Source organism: Aquarana catesbeiana, linkage group LG01, assembly GCF_042186555.1.
Source record: "Aquarana catesbeiana isolate 2022-GZ linkage group LG01, ASM4218655v1, whole genome shotgun sequence".
NCBI classification, from domain to species: domain Eukaryota; kingdom Metazoa; phylum Chordata; class Amphibia; order Anura; family Ranidae; genus Aquarana; species Aquarana catesbeiana.
Genome location: NC_133324.1, coordinates 145,670,004 through 145,685,905, shown reverse-complemented (window position 1 = coordinate 145,685,905; position 15,902 = coordinate 145,670,004). Strand labels below are relative to the sequence as shown.

General features: G+C 45.9%; 1 protein-coding gene across 1 annotated transcript in view; it reads right to left on the bottom strand.

Moving 5' to 3' along the window:
- The window catches only part of ZCCHC9 (zinc finger CCHC-type containing 9), a 37,053-nt gene extending 21,477 nt beyond the window's left edge, over positions 1 to 15,576 (bottom strand). The window contains exons 1-4 of the mRNA XM_073624440.1: positions 15,253 to 15,576; positions 5,627 to 5,777; positions 4,287 to 4,379; positions 3,641 to 3,709 (exon numbers count right to left, since the gene is read on the bottom strand). Coding sequence (XP_073480541.1) covers positions 3,641 to 3,709; positions 4,287 to 4,379; positions 5,627 to 5,777; positions 15,253 to 15,492 — 553 coding nt within the window. The 5' untranslated portion in view covers positions 15,493 to 15,576. The remainder of the gene's footprint in view (positions 1 to 3,640; positions 3,710 to 4,286; positions 4,380 to 5,626; positions 5,778 to 15,252) is intronic.
- Positions 15,577 to 15,902: the final 326 nt, after the last annotated feature.

Genomic DNA, 15,902 nt, shown 5'->3' with positions numbered 1-15,902 from the left:
ACCATTTTCTGATATGCGGGGTCCAGCTCTCTAAAAAGAGAAGCGTTACAGGTAAAACCTCGTTTCTTCGGACACGAGGCCCGGGTACCATCCAATTCGGCCTAGGAAAGACACTTTGGAATGGATCCGGTTTGCCTGGCTTGCCCCAGTATAGGATATAGGATAATCACTTTGGAGCTCAGCACAGGACATCTTTACACGTCCATCCCCTAAGACACTGGTGTAAAAACTGAGGTATCCCTGCAAGGGGAGGGATTATATAGGGGGTTAAACTTCCTGGTTAGGGTGTGCCAGTGTCCAATCACCTAGTGATACCTATATAACCCATCAGTTATTACTGAGGCTGTGTCCCGTGTCCGAGAAAGAAATTAAGATTTTCTACCTCGAAGTGTAGAAATTTCTGGTGAGCGGGGAAAAACGGCACATGGCAAAAAGCATCCTTGATGTCGATTGACGCCAGAAGTTCTCCCCCCTGTAGGACGGAGACTACTGATCGGATTGACTCCATGCTAAAAGAACGGATATTCAAAACCGGTTTAGATCTTTGAGATCTAAAATGGGTCTGACATCCCCGTACGGTTTTGGAACCGTAAAAAAGGTTTGAATAAAACCCTAATCCTTGCTCTACCAAGGGGACCATCGATATCACTCTTTGAGACAAGAGATGATCCAAAGCTAGAAAGAGAGACTTCTTTTCACTGGATCTACGGGAACGTTTTGATCTGAGAAAACGAAGAGACGGGAACTCTGACATTGTTCCTGCCAGACCCTTGAAAACTGTAGAAGCTTTCCCCCACGCGAGCGGGGGCGCTTTAGTATCTGGTTTTGTGGGTTACCTCCCCAAGGTCCTCTTTTGACCCTGGGACTGACCCTGAGGTTTACCTCTTGAATCCTGATGGTGGAGGCTGTCGTGACTGCCTGGAGGCAGATGCCCCTGGCAGTGGAGAAGCAGCATATTCAAAAGAAAAATACTTAAACTTCTTAACCGGAAAAAAGGGAACTTTTTCCATTAGAAATTCTTTAGATATACTTATCCAGATTGTCTTCAAATAACCGTTCACCATAAAAAGGGAAACTGGCAAAGAGCTTTTTGCATGGCGCTTCGGCTGACCATCTTTAAACCATAGGATTCTATGCACATGTACCAGCCTTAGCATGAGCCATGAGGCCTGGAGAATAGAATCTTTCATAGCGTCAACTGTAAAACAGAATGCTTCTGATATGCCGGCCAAACCCTGGGCCTGCTGATCAGTAATAACTTTGAGTACTTCTATAAACTGGTTCTTTAGGGATTGAGATACTCTGAACGCCAGTGCAGGTTTAAATTACTGAACCTGCGAGCGAAATTTTTTATTTTTTTTTTAAAAAGGAACTCCAACTTATCTGTTGGACCCTTTAGCATATGAGCATTGTCTACTGGACAAGTCAGGTTTTTGTTTACAAAAACCCTTCCTCCATAGAATAAAGTATCGAGAACTTTTTCAGAGGAAAAAAAAACTGTTTATCTGGGTGCTCTCACTCAGAATAAATAAGCTTTCTTAGCCATGAATGGATAGAAAAAGCATGAACAGATTGGGGGGGGGGGGGGGGTTTAGTGAACCCAAAGCAAGTGACTGACTGCTTTACTGGCAGTAAAAATGTGGAGAGGACCAATTCAGTGAGCGACTGTAAACAACCTTTCCTGCGAGCTTGATACTTCGCATCAGGTTCTTCGGAAAAGGAGAGCCTTTTCCTGGTCCTAGAGAGAAATTCGCCATCCCTCGCTCCTTGTTCCTCAGTATGAGGGTCCTGAGCAATAGACGGGGACCTGTTACGCTTAGTCCCACTCTGGGATGCGATTAAAGCATCAAACTTTTACTTCAAGCTTAAAACGGTTGAAGAAAAAAACCTCCTTAGTAATATACACAGGGCCTGCAGTGTTTAAGAGCAGCTGCAACACTTGCTCCTCCTGACGGCTCACCATGACCAGCCATATTACTCTCAGGGGAGGATGCCATCTTACTGGGATGGATCTAGGCTTCCGTGTGACTAAATAAGTCTTTCTAGAGCCCTTTATTGAGGTGTTTTTACCCCCCTTCTCCCATAGCCTGATGCACAAAGCAGAGGTACTACCAGAAGGAATGCATCCACTGCTTGAGCAAATAGTCCAGCTCCGTCACTGCTATTAATGCTCAGCCTGATGCAGTAGTAAAATTTGTCAAAGGAATGCCTGTGTCACCAACCTCATTGCTCTTGTGTCCCTCCTGCAGCATAAATAACACAATGGTGTTTTAATAACCAGACCTTTCCGCACTGGACGTTGGAGGACGCCAACGCCGTGCTAAGCTGCCCCCCCCCCCCTTTTTTTTCCCCCAAAAAATAGGTTATTCCCGTGTGATCACGGGCCCCTGATCCTATAGGATCCACCGGAAAGAAGGCGGTATGGCGGAGGGGGGGGGGGGGGGCCTGGAAGCAGCCGAGCGGCGTGCCGTTTTTTTTTTTAAAAAACCTTTGGCGCCCTTTCCCTGAGAAGAAGGGAAGAAAAAACCGGCACGGGGGCGTCTGGTGGGAAGAGGGAACCCCCCCAGACTTACTGGCGGTCTTGCTGCACCGGTGGAGAGAAAACTTGCTGTTTCCTGGACAAACGTGAGCTCTCTGAGAAGCATAAGACGCAAGTGCTCAATACAGCCCCCAGTGGTGACACATAGGCATGACAACATTTACTGATTTAAAGGAGACATTCATAAGAAAATTTTTAAAAATTTCTTAGAAAACTCCACTTACCTTTCCCGCCGCAGGGTTTTCTGTGGTAAACCAACAGACCCAATCTTCACCCTTCACGGTGGGTTCCGTTAAACCTTCAGGAGCTGGGGATCCGGGAGGAAACCCACAATCCAGGACGTGTAGTAGCACCTCCACCAGTAAAACTTTATAGCCTTACTACCAAAAAGTCCTGGATCCCGGGTTTCAGCTCTCTAAAGGAGAAGCGTTACAGGCAAAACCTCGTTTCTTCGGATACGAGGCATGGGTACCATTCAATTCGGCCAAAAAGACACTTTGAATGGATCCGGTCTGCATGGCTAGCCCCAGTGGAGCTCAGCACATCACATTTCACTCATGACCAACACCTTAGACACTGGCAAAAAAACTGAGGTACTCCCACCATTGGGAGGGATTATATAGGGAGTGCACTTTTTAATTTAGGGCGTGCCATTGTCCATCACCTGAAGGTGGCCTATAACCTACATAACTACTATGGCTCTGTGTCCCATGATGTACGATAAGAAATATATATGATTTGAAAAATCTACCAATCCTGATGTACTGACTGCCAATCTCATTTCTTGAGGCCCTAAAATGCCAGGACTGTACAAATACAAATCACATGGTACCAGGGTCGGCCCGGTATAAGGACACAGCGGGTGACAGATTGCGCCCCCTAGGGCGTGCACCTAGATGACGTCATGACCTCCACCCAGGATAACAGTGCTGGTTAAGCCATCTTAAAAAACACAAAAGGTAAACATATAGTGGTTAGGTCTTGCAACTTTCCAGGTCACAAAGTGATGTGAACACCTTAAGTCAAGTGACCTGGGGCAGCTCTGCCTTGTGGTCAAAGATGTTTAACTCTTTATTCACTGAGCACTCCTTGTAATATTACCTGATGTCTGATGTTCTGGACAATCTCTTTGGAAATGCTCAACAGAGCCACAAATCCTGCAGCTTCCCCCTGAAGAAGAAGAAAGAAGGTGTATGAAAGTCCAATTACTTATAAGTGTGCATTTTGTAGTGAAATCTGGAAAGCTGCTGTGTGTGTTTCCAATAGCTGTTTAATGAATTGCAATGCATTTATTCATTGATAAAATGTTATGATCTATGGTAATGAATATTAAAAGTGGAGAAAAAGAACTGCTGCCCCAAGTATTATTCATATTCCGGCTTTGACTTTCTTAGGTTGCGCTCTCCGAAAAATAACATTACCTGGCTGACCATTTGGCATACATGAACAGCAGCAGTTCTGACATTGAAATTATTGAATCTTTTGCACTAGTAAGACATTTTCACAAGAAGCTCAGCATTAGCACTTTTCATATTTCTCTCAATACATAATTCCTTTAATGTAGCCCCTCGAAAATCGATTGAATGCAGAGAACATTTTTGCAAAAATAACAATAAATGTACATTCCAAATCTGTTTTTAGCGTCAAAACATTGTTGTGGTTTTTGAAACACATACATTTCTAAAAAAAAAAAAAAAAAAAAAAAAAAAAAAAAAAACCACTGGTAAATGTATGTATAAATACATACCTTGGGCATACAATCCCTTGGGATTGTCTGGACACGACCGTGATAAGTGCCCCATCTCTCCACATATGAAGCATTTTGCATATGGGAATTCTCCTGAAAGATTTCAAAGTGAAATATTACTATTCTGACTTAGTAAAACAATAGCTGGAAGGCACTGCTTTTATCTTCATGAAGTTTACAATGTATATTTTAGATATTACCTTTCAACAATTCAGTTGACTATTCTTAGCCTTTTTTCAGATTTCAGGGCTCAAATTATACACACAGTTGACTGGATGAGGGGAATAAGCTCCCTAGCTCCCCCTACCTGCCTATTCAGATGGATCATGCAGACTCTTATAAGAGAGACAGCCTGACGTAAACAGTGTCAAGGTAGCATCATGTATTGCATGTTTATTTGTAAATAGCCTTTAAATCTAATAGTAATTAGTTACATTCTATTGGACTTGTTCTATAACATTAAAGACATGCAGCTTATCCATGCCACTTATTCAGTTTTAATGAGATGTCAGGAATATACGCCAGCACTTACCTCCACACAGGTAGCACATACACCTTGATCCAATTACAATAGAAAGGCAGATTCTGCACTGCCCCTCCAGCGCTCACTGTGTTGAGCTGTGATGGGTGAGGGAGCCACCGGCTCAGTCTCCCAGCGGCTTGCTGAGAGGCTGAGCCAGTTGCCGGTCCAGGCATCTGGATGGATCTCGACTGAAAAGTTGAGATTTATCTAGAGCCTGGACCAGCTGAGTGATGTCAGCCAACAGCAGACTTTAGCCCGCTATCTGCTTAAAACAGGTCACAGGAGTGCAAAACGAACTGCATTCCTGAGGTTTAAAGAAGTTCAGCCAAAAATGCTTTGGCCATACTTCTTGTATTTGGTTGTTGAGTCTTTTAGATGTACCATCTTCTATCTTAGTGTATCACTGGGCCTGAAAGACACAGGGATGGGAAGTTTGTTACAGATCCTTTTCAGTTCTTCGAACACTCCAGTTACAAATGAGATGACTGCATTACTCTGTATTTTATAATTCTCCCCTCTGTTTGATGGGCATGTATTTTGCTGACACTTGTTAGAACTGAAGTAGCAGCTTGGATAAGCTATGAAATAGCTTCAACATTAAAGAAAAAGTCCAGTTAAATGTAACCAAACAACTCCTAGTTAAACCATGACCTGCATATGTAAGAACATTCATAGACAGCTCAAATTTAAAGACATTATATCAGCTCGGTAAAGTCATTGATTATATTCTAATGCTAAAAAAAAAGTATACTAACACCACTGGCAGCTCTCATTTAAAAACCAGAGGACATTCCCAAGAAATAACCCTCACATGTACCAAGAGCTGGATCCACTTTGGCTCTGCATTTCTTGAGTTCATGTTCTGTTGATCCACATCGAAAGCAGATTCCTGTACCCATCTCCTGACATCTCAGAGCCTCAGAGCAGTCAGCCATGCCATGGCCAGGCTTGCGACAGTGGAAACACACCTGGAAAATATAAAGTAGGACATGTCACACATGATCGCTTGTTGGCTGCAAAGAGAATCCAATCAGGTTTTGACCATAATGCAGACTAATGAAGACATCTTATTTTTGCCATGATAAACATCTCAACTGTGCTCCGGTTTTCTTTACTACATTTTTGATAAATTGGCCCCAATCTGTGGCCCCTTTCAGATGGAGTGGAATCTGTCAAGTGGATCCACCTGCTCAGCAGAGGATCTCTCCACTGATCCCCTCTGAGCAGGTGGATGATAGGTTCGGTTGGATAGAAACAGACCACCTGTCCGTTTCTATCAGACGGTCATCCAATCCAATTCACCGGACGGATGGGGAACAGATCCCTATCCGTTTGTTTTTAGCGCAACGGATCGGATGCCAGTGGGTGTCAGCGTAGACATTAGCCACTCCAAAGAAGAACAATGAGTTGTTCAGGTCTGCCTGAAAAACAGACAGGTGGACCTGATCGGTTAGCTATCCAATATGCGCTGTGCTTTAGTCCAATGTAATAAAATAATTGAATTGTTCCCTAAAAGGGCTTCTTAAAATGAAATCCATTCCCCAAGCATGTAAAAAATTGGGCCACTCATATAGCCATTAGCTGCATGACACTCTCACTGCCAGAAAAGTGTGCAGTCCAAGCAGACTAAACAGTGCCGATACTGATGAGCAAATCTCAGCTTTTTGCTTCGCTATATACTAGAGCTGCACGATTCTGGATAAAATGAGAATCACAATTTTTTTTTTGCTTAGAATAAAGATCACAATTCTCGCAGCGTAACATCATCTTTCACAATATACCAAAAAAATTTTGCTAATTTTACTGTTTCATTTTTTTTTTTTTCATTGAAGTGTACTTTTTCACAAAAATCGGAGTTACTTACCGGTAACGTCCTTTTCCAGGAGTCTTTCAGGACAGCACCATAGAGAGACCTTGGCTCCTCCCCTTCTGAGGAAACACCGCCTTCAACTTAAAGCTTTAAACCTCACCGCTCTCCCCCGGCCCCTCAGTTCTTCAAGAGGACCTCCGGTTAGCTGGGGAGACACAAGAACACGTCATAATAACTTTGATCTTACCTGACGTTCTTCTGCGATGAACTCCTTCACGAATATCCCTACAGTAGGGTGGGTAACTGTGCTGTCCTGAAAGACTCCTGGAAAAGGACGTTACCGGTAAGTAACTCCGATTTTCCCATTTCCGTCTTTCAGGACAGCACCATAGAGAGGATGAGCGAGCACCTTACCTTAGGGTGGGACTACTGCCTGCAGAACCTTACGCCCAAAAGCCTGGTCTTTTGCTGACAGAAGGTCCAATCTGTAGTGTTTCACGAACGTGTCGAATCTAGACCACGTTGCCGCTCTACAGATCTGCTCCGGAGACGCACCAGCCCACTCGGCCTGAGAGGTCGCCACTGCCCTTGTGGAGTGTGCCCTGATACCCTTAGGGGCTTCTAACCCGCTAATTATATAAGCCTGACTGATAGCTAACCTTAGCCACCTAGCTAAAGTGCGCCTCGAGGCTTTGCCTCCCTTCCTGGTTCCTGAAAATAACACAAAAAAGGAATCAGATTTTCTAAATGGTTTTGTATCCTCCAAGTATTGCAGGACACACCTTCTTACATCTAGTTTATGAAACCTATGTTCCTGTTCCCTCACAGGATTCAAACAAAAGGTGGGCAAAACAATTTCCTGGCCTCTATGAAAAACCGAGGCTACTTTCGGTAAGAAGGCCGGATCGGCCTTAAAAATTACCCTGTCCGGGAATACCTGAAAAAAGGGGGCCCTAATGGAGAGGGCCTCGAGTTCACTTACTCTTCTTGCCGTAGTGATTGCCACCAAAAACACCGTTTTGAGGCTAATCCATTTTAGTGTACACGTCTCCAATGGCTCAAAGGGTTCCCCTGTAAGTGCTTGTAGGACCAAGGAAAGATCCCACATTGGGAAGGGGGGGACCTTCAGAGGTCTCTGCCTACTCAATGCTTTAAAAAATCTAATGACCCTAGTTGTTTCTCCAGAAACACACTCAAAGCAGAAACCTGTCCTTTCAGGGTGCCAAGGGCTAACCCCTTGTCCGCCCCTGCCTGCAGGAACTCTAAGACCGCTATAGAGCTGTGAGTATCAAAAGAAGTTTCTGTACACCAGCTATTAAAACGCCTCCATGTTTTTTGGTAGATGACCTGGGTTTCTTTTTTCCCTGCAGTTAAGGAGGGTCTTTACCAAGCTATCTGAGAAACCTCTGTTCTTCAACAGTTCTTCCTCAGTAGCCAAGCCGCGAGGCTCCATCTCCCCACCTGGGGACAACAGATTGGCCCCTGGGAAAGGAGATTCTCCTGAACTGGCAAAAGCCAGGGGGGTTCCGCTGCCAGACTTCTCAGGATGGAGAACCAAGGCCTCCTGGGCCAATGTGGCGCAATAAGAATGAGAGTTGTGTTTTCCAGTTGGAATTTTCTTAGGACGGCTGGGATTAGTACAGGTGGGGGGAAGGCATAACACCTATCGAAAGCCCAACTCTGAGCCAGTGCGTCTATCCCTAGAGTTCCATCCCACCTGTTTAGGGAGAAGAAGAGATGCACCTTCCTGTTTTCTCTCGAGGCAAAGAGGTCTATGCATGGCCTTCCCCATTTCTGGGATATTGCTTCGAAAACCCCCTGATTCAGAACCCAGTCGCCTTCCCTCAGCCGTTTCCTGCTGAGGTAATCCCAGATTTTGATCTCCCTTCAGATGCACTGCCGAGAGGGATAGGACGTTTAATTCGGCCCATCTGAGAATGCTTTCTACCAGGGTCCACAGAGGTCTGCTCCTGGTACCCCCCTGCCTGTTTATGTAGGCTACAGCTGAGGAGTTGTCCGACCGGACTCTCACATGCTGTCCCTGAAGTTCCTTTTGAAAAGTTTTGAGTGCCAAGGCTACTGCCTTCAGCTCCCTCCAGTTGGAGGATCTTCCTGCGTCCTCCTTCCGCCAGCCTCCCTGAGCCACCCGGTCCCCCATATGCGCCCCCCAACCCATGCCACTCGCATCGGTCGTGACGCATCTGGACACCGGCAGAACCCATTCCAGACCCTGAGAGAGATTGGCTTCTTTCCGCCACCACCATAGGGATCTCTTGACCTGGTCCGGTACAGTTATCAGGGAATCCAAAGATTCCTGACTGTGGTCCCAAATGCTCAGGATAAATAGTTGCAAGGGGCGAAAGTGTAATCCTGCCCACTGGACTGCTGGAAGTGCTGCCGTCAGTAACCCCAAGGCTGACATAGCCTTTCTTACTGATATTTGTTGGCTGCCCTGGAGTAACGACATTGCCCTGTCTACCTTCTGGATTTTCTCCATAGGCAGGAAGACCTTTTGTTTTGTTGAGTCCAACAGGTAACCTAAAAAGATTACTTTTTGCGAAGGAGTCAGATTGGACTTCTCCAGATTTAAGAGCCAACCTAGACCCTCTAAGATGTTCCTTGTCAACTGCAGGTCCTGCGACAGTTGTTCCGCGGAAGGGGCAAAAAGTAGTAGATCGTCTAAATAAGCGATCACTGAAATGCCCCTGATCCGTAGGAAAGCCAAGACTTCTACCATGACTTTGGTGAAGATGCGGGGGGAAGAGGATAGTCCGAAGGGAAGGGCCCTGAACTGCCAGTGAAAGGTCCCTTCTCTGGTATTTATTGCCAGCCTGAGGAACCTTTGACACTGATCTGCAATGGGAATGTGCAGGTAGGCATCCCTCAAGTCTATCGATGCCATAAAGCAGTTTGGAGGAAGAAGTGTCTTTACCGAATAGATTGAGTCCATTCGGAACCTCCTGTAGGTGAGAGAGACGTTCAGAGGCTTCAGGTTCAGGATGAGCCTGAACTTCCCCGAGGGTTTGCGCACCACAAAAATGTGGGAGTAAAAGCCTCTGCCCGTCTCTCCTTCTGGCACTCGAACTACCACCTCCTGTTCCTCCAACTCCTGGAGGGAGGAAAGGAGAGCCGCTGACCTCTCTGCACATTTCGGAAGCGTGGTTACGAGGAGTCTGCATGGTGGAGGTTCTGCAAACTCCAACCTGTACCCTCTTCTTATGACTTCCAAAATAAAATTGTTGGAGGTGATCATCTCCCACTGTGGAAGGAAGGCCCCCAGTCTTCCTCCCACCGTTATTCTGTCACTTTGTCTTTTTGGGCTGTTCAGGAGGGCGAAAAATAGCCCCCCCACGCCCCTTCCCTTTTTGTCCCCACCCCTTTTTCTGTTGATCAGATTTTGGGGGGTCCAACTTCTTCCACGGCCGAGACTTTCTTTTAGTCTCTGCCGGTTTTCTTTTAAAAGGAAATGCCTTTTTTCTGTCAGCCGTTCTATCCAATACAGCTTCCAGACCTGGCCCGAAAAGCAAGTCCCCCGTGAGAGGAATGCCGCAGAGTTTAACCTTGGATGCGGTATCTCCCTGCCATGTTTTAAGCCATAGGGCTCTTCTTGCCGAATTGGACAATGCGGCTGATCTTGCAGACATACGCACCGATTCAGCTGACGCATCTGCCAGGTAAGCTATTCCTTTAAGGAGCATGGGAAAAGACGAAAGGATTGTTTCCTTAGGCGTACCCGCCTCTATATGCGCCTTAATTTGCGTTAGCCAATACTCCATGTTTCGTGCCACCACCGTGGACGCCATGGCAGGTTTGAGGTTCCCTATGGAAGAGTCCCAGGATTTTTTCAGGAGGGAATCTATCCTTTTATCCATGGGATCTGGGAGTGCCCCCATGTCCTCAAAGGCCAAGTCAGTGTGCCTGGAGACCTGCGAAAAGGCTGCGTCTAGCTTAGGCAATTTGTTCCATACCAGCGCCTCCTCTTCTGCAAAGGGGAACCTACGCTTAAGTGCCTTTGAAAGGAAAGGCTTCCTTTCGGGGTCTTGCCACTCCTTTTTGATGGCGTCGACTAAGACCTCATGGACCGGGAACACCTTCCTTTTATGTTCCCCTAGTCCCTTGTACATCTGGTCATGGAGTGAAAGTTTTTTCCTTTCCTCCTGGATTCCTAGGGTGGTATGAATGGCTCCTAGGAGCTCCTCCACCTCCTCCAGGGAAAGCTTGTAGCGAGAGGATCTTGTGGATTCCCCTTCCACCTCCTCTCCCTCTGATTCCCCCTGGGGATCTGAGGACCCGCTATCAGGCTCTTCCTCAACCTCGAATCTGGCACCTCCTGGATTCTCTCCACTTCCCGAGGGAGCATCCATTAAGGATTGAGGAACACTCTGCTGTGCTGGTGGAGAAACAACCTGCGGCTGTGGCAACTGAAGACTGGCAAATAATGTTTTAAAAGTCTGCACCGTATTGGAAAGTTCTTTCACGGATGCTGCTAAATCTGAAGACTGTTCTCCAGATTGCTCCCTTACTAGCCCCTCTATACAATCCCTGCAAAGGGGTTTAGACCAAGATTCCCCCATTGTGATTTTACATGAGGGGCATTTCTTCTTGGCACTGTGGGGCGACTTGCTTTTCTCTGTAGCTTTGCCCTGGAAAACAAGTTAAAAGTAGGGAGCAATCAGCAAACTTTCACCAGCACTACCACGGAGGGCCACCAGGGGTGCACTTCCCGGGACCAACCATCACCAGGGACCCAGTCACAACCCTTTCCCCCCCTTCACCACCAGGGGGAGTTCTACACCTGTGGAGCTTTACAGGAAGCGGTAAGGGAACACCACCCCAGGGTTCCTCTTACCTTAGAGTGGCTGGTGCAGGATTCTCCTGGAGCGGTTCTTGAAGCCTCTGCTTCCGACATCTCCTTAGAGTGCAGTGGTGATCCAAGCCCCTGTGTGCTGTCCCCACAGCAGGTCAGAGGCAGCACCAGCCGAACGCGCGGTCCGTTTTCAACACCGCGACCGGAACCGGAAGTCACGGGTCAGACGGAAACACCGACCTCCGCCGGAAATGACGTCACCCGTCCTCCGACCCAGCGCTCAGAGCTCCCACGCTGGCTGCAAGTGCAGGGCGGTCTTCTGTGCCTCCGCCTATGCCACTGCTAGGCAAGAAAGAAAACGGACCCCCCCAGCTTACAACTTCACTAAGAGAAGCTGGGGGAGCGTGATGTGCAGTCTTCTAAAAGGTACTCAGCCACCCTAGCCCCTTAGACTGCAGCTTTCTTAGAAAAAATGAGCAGGAGAGAGCCAGAGAGAGAGCGCCCCCTTTGGTCAGCCTGCAATTAGCCTCAGCCTCCCTAGCTGTGCGGCCCTGGTTCTTGCGATGTCTCCCCACCGGAGGAAACACCAGAACTGAGGGGCCGGGGGAGAGCGGTGAGGTTTAAAGCTTTAAGTTGAAGGCGGTGTTTCCTCAGAAGGGGAGGAGCCAAGGTCTCTCTATGGTGCTGTCCTGAAAGACGGAAATGGGAAAAATTGCGTTTTAAAAAACACTGCGTGAATACAATGTGACATAAAACATTGCAACGTCCACCATTTTATTCTCTAGGGTCTCTGCTAATTAGATATCTATCTATCTATCTATCTATCTATCTATCTATATATATATATATATATATATATATATATATATATATATATATATGTTTGGGGGTTCCAAGTATTTTTTTTTTTTTAGCAAAAAATACCGATTTCAACTTGTAAGCAACAAATGCCAGAAAAAAAGGTACCCAAGAAAAGGAAGATCTGGGCTGCTCTGTGCAAAAGCACTGCACAGAGCAGGTAAGGTATGCCATCTTTGTTATTTTTAAACACAAAAAAAAAAAAAAACGAGAATTTAGTATCACTTTAAGGCCTCTTGCACACAATACTACTGCTGTTCGGGCATCTATTTTTTTCAGCCGTTTCTTTTTTGGTATGAATTTGCACGTATTTTTGCGCATATGCTTTCCCGCATTTTTGCGCGCAAACTTATTCTCGCGTTCACAATATGTTAATGGACATTTATGCACAAATGTGTTCGATTGCACGCAAATGTGTGTGCATTCGGCGTAAATTACAGACCAAAAATGCAGATTAATATTTTTTTTTTTACCGAAGAATACACACTTGTTTACGCACCTGTGTGCATAGGCACATTACAATTAATAGGCTGTATTTTAGCTCAGTAAAAAAAATAAGCTATACTGCGCTTTTTCAAGCTGCAGTTTGCAAGAGGCCTAATGAGGAGATTATTCTGCATTGTCAGTGTGAATAGACTCTCCCAAATCAGAGCAGGACATGTATCTGCCAGAGCTGTGAAGAGGAATGCTCCGATTTCTCCTCCAGCTGCATGGTACCCTCTTGGATCCTGCCTCCTGTGGCCTTATTGTCCTCTCAGGGCAAAAAAAGCATTCCAGTGGAGAAAGTAAAGTAAAATAAAAATAAATTAAAAAAAACTGAATACAGCTGCAATGGAGGGGAATAAATAAAAGATATAAAAACTGCCCATAAGGAAACTTGAAACAATCATAGTAGGTGAGGTTGAAAAAAAGACACAAGTCCATAAAGTCCAACCTATGTGTGTGATTATATGTCAGTATTACATTGTATATCTCTGTATGTTGTGGTCATTCAGGTGCTTATCTAATAGTTTCTTAAAACTATCAATGCCCCCCACTGAGACCACCGCCTGTGGAAGAGAATTCCACATCCTTGCCGCAATTTACTTCACTATATATACTATATATGAGCATGTATTCAGGGGTCCAAATGAAAAATTCAGTATGGATCACCACGTCCTATGTATGGATGTAAGTAATAAGGGGGTTATTTATGCCTTCTTCGCTGCAACTGCGGATTATAGGTGAGCGAGTGTATTAAATATAATTGAGATCTTGTTCACCTAAACAATTTTAATTGGTATATAGTAGGGCTGGGGAAAAAAATCGATTTAAATCTTGAATAGAGTTGAGAGGTCAAATCAATTCAAAATTTAAGCAAAATCGGTTTAGATTTTTTTTTTTTTTTTTAACCGTGCCGGTCCTGAGGAGCTGCGGGCAGGAGTTTTTAGGCGAGGCCGCGGCTTCGGCCTAGTCCGCGAGGCCGGACACTGCGGACTAGGTCAACGCCGCGGCCTCGCCTAAAAACTCCTGCCCGCAGCTCCTCAGGACCGGCACGGTTAAAAAAAAAAAAAAAAAAACCCAAAAAAACAAAACTCGTTTCAAATCATGCGTTTTTTTTTTTTTTTTTGAGAAAATCGCCCAGCTCTAGTATATAGTGCTTTATTGTTGTATCATGTTCTGTAAACATATTCTAATAGAATTGTTTATATTGTAATAAAATAGAATTCAACCCCCTTCACGATCTCTATTGCAGAGTTTCCCAATTCTTTCATGTAACAAGTGTAGAGACTTCTCTGCTTACTCAGCTGTCAAAAGAAAAAACCGGGCAGTCTGCCAAGTTTAAATCCAGAAATTCAAACGAAGCAGAGAAGCAGAGAATGTTCCACCGCTCAGGTAGGTCTGATCAGATGAGTGAATAAACAAATTGAGATCCTTCAGAAGGAGAAGAGCCCCAGGTGCTGGCTGATGCTGCGTAGAGCAGAAATGAGCAAAGTGATCTGGATAGCCGCACACCGAACAAAGTAACAGGTGCCTTTATTGATGAAGAACTGGATCATAAAAAGTACAAGACGTTACAGCAGAAGCGTACAGATATCAGCAGAAGCGTACAGATATCATCTGATGCGTTTCACACTCATAACGAGTGCTTACTCATTGCACCGTGTCCAATCACCGCTGATCACCATGTAAACAGGAAGAGCCGTTGATCGGCTTTTCCTCACTCGTGTCTGACAGGCGCAAGTAGAGGAGAGCCGATCAGCTGCTCTCCTGACGGGGGGAGGTCTGTCTGTGCTGAATGTTTATCAGCGCAGCCCCCCCCCCCCTCTGATGCCCACCCAGGACCACCAGGTATGCCACCCTAGACCACCAGGGAAATGCCAGGGCCCAGGCAGATGCCATTTAGTGCCCATGCCCAATGCCTGCCAGTGCCATCTGTGATGCCTATCAATGTCATCTATCAGTTCCGCCTATCAGTGCCACCCATAAGTACCCATCAGTGCCACCTATCAATGCCCATCAGTGAAGGAGAAAAAAATTGACTTATTTTAAAAAATTTATAACAGAAACAAAAGAAAAACTTTTTCCCCCCCAAAAGTTTAGGTTTTTATTTGTTTAGCAAAAAATAAAAAACGCATAGGTGATCAAATACCACCAAAAGAAAGCTCTATTTGTGGGAAGAAAAAGATAAAAATTCTGTTTGGGTACAGTGTAACATGACCGCGCAATTATCATTTAAACAGCAACAGCGCTGAAAGCTGAAAATTGACCTGGGCAGGAAGGGGGTGTAAGTGTCTGGTATTGAAGTAGTTAAGGAAGGGAGGGGTTGCTGGGACTCCACTGTACAGCCCCCCCAGACTGTGCTGGTATCACATACAAAGTGAGCCACAGATGGCACACACACATCATACACAGACAGAGGCGATCATCCTGCAGAAGGGGGCACCACGGGCTCCTACACCCCCCCCCCCCCGGCCACTCTGCTCACCATCTTGTTCGTCTTGTTGGTCTGTCTCTTCAGTCTCCGGTCCTCCCGGCGCTGCTCCTTGTGCAGAGCGTTGAAGCCATTGACATCCTGGTTGACATACTTTCCCTCCTTCTTCTTCCTGGACGTCTGGGCTGACCTCTCCTGGCCGGCCTTCCTCAGCTCTTCCCAGGGGGTGGCCGCACACAGCTTGCGGTTCCGACTTGGAGCGTTCACATGTCCGGGACGAGCCCAGCGAGTCATCTCTACACCACACTGCCCGGTGTACAGGACCGAGCCGGAAACACGTCACCGCTCGGCCGGGTGGAGGGTGCTCAGTGCACGTTGTGATAGGATTTCACAGCGGCCATCTTTGTTGTGGGCAGCTGAAGTTCAAAGTGTTATAGGATGTCTATGCTAAACCTGAGACCAAATCAGCACAACAGTCCGTAGCTGTCTGTTAACATCCATATTGAATTAAGCAAAGTATCTTGGTTCATAAGTCCCTTCTTGTTTGTTCACGTAGCTGTCATGGCTACTTTCATTTTCTTTTTTTTCAGGCTAAGAACTTTTCCTGCAAAAATAAAAACATACCTGTTGATCCTGCCAGAAAGCTGTTAACCACTTAAAGACCAGGCTTATTTTTCAAACTTGCTGTTTACAAATTAAAATCT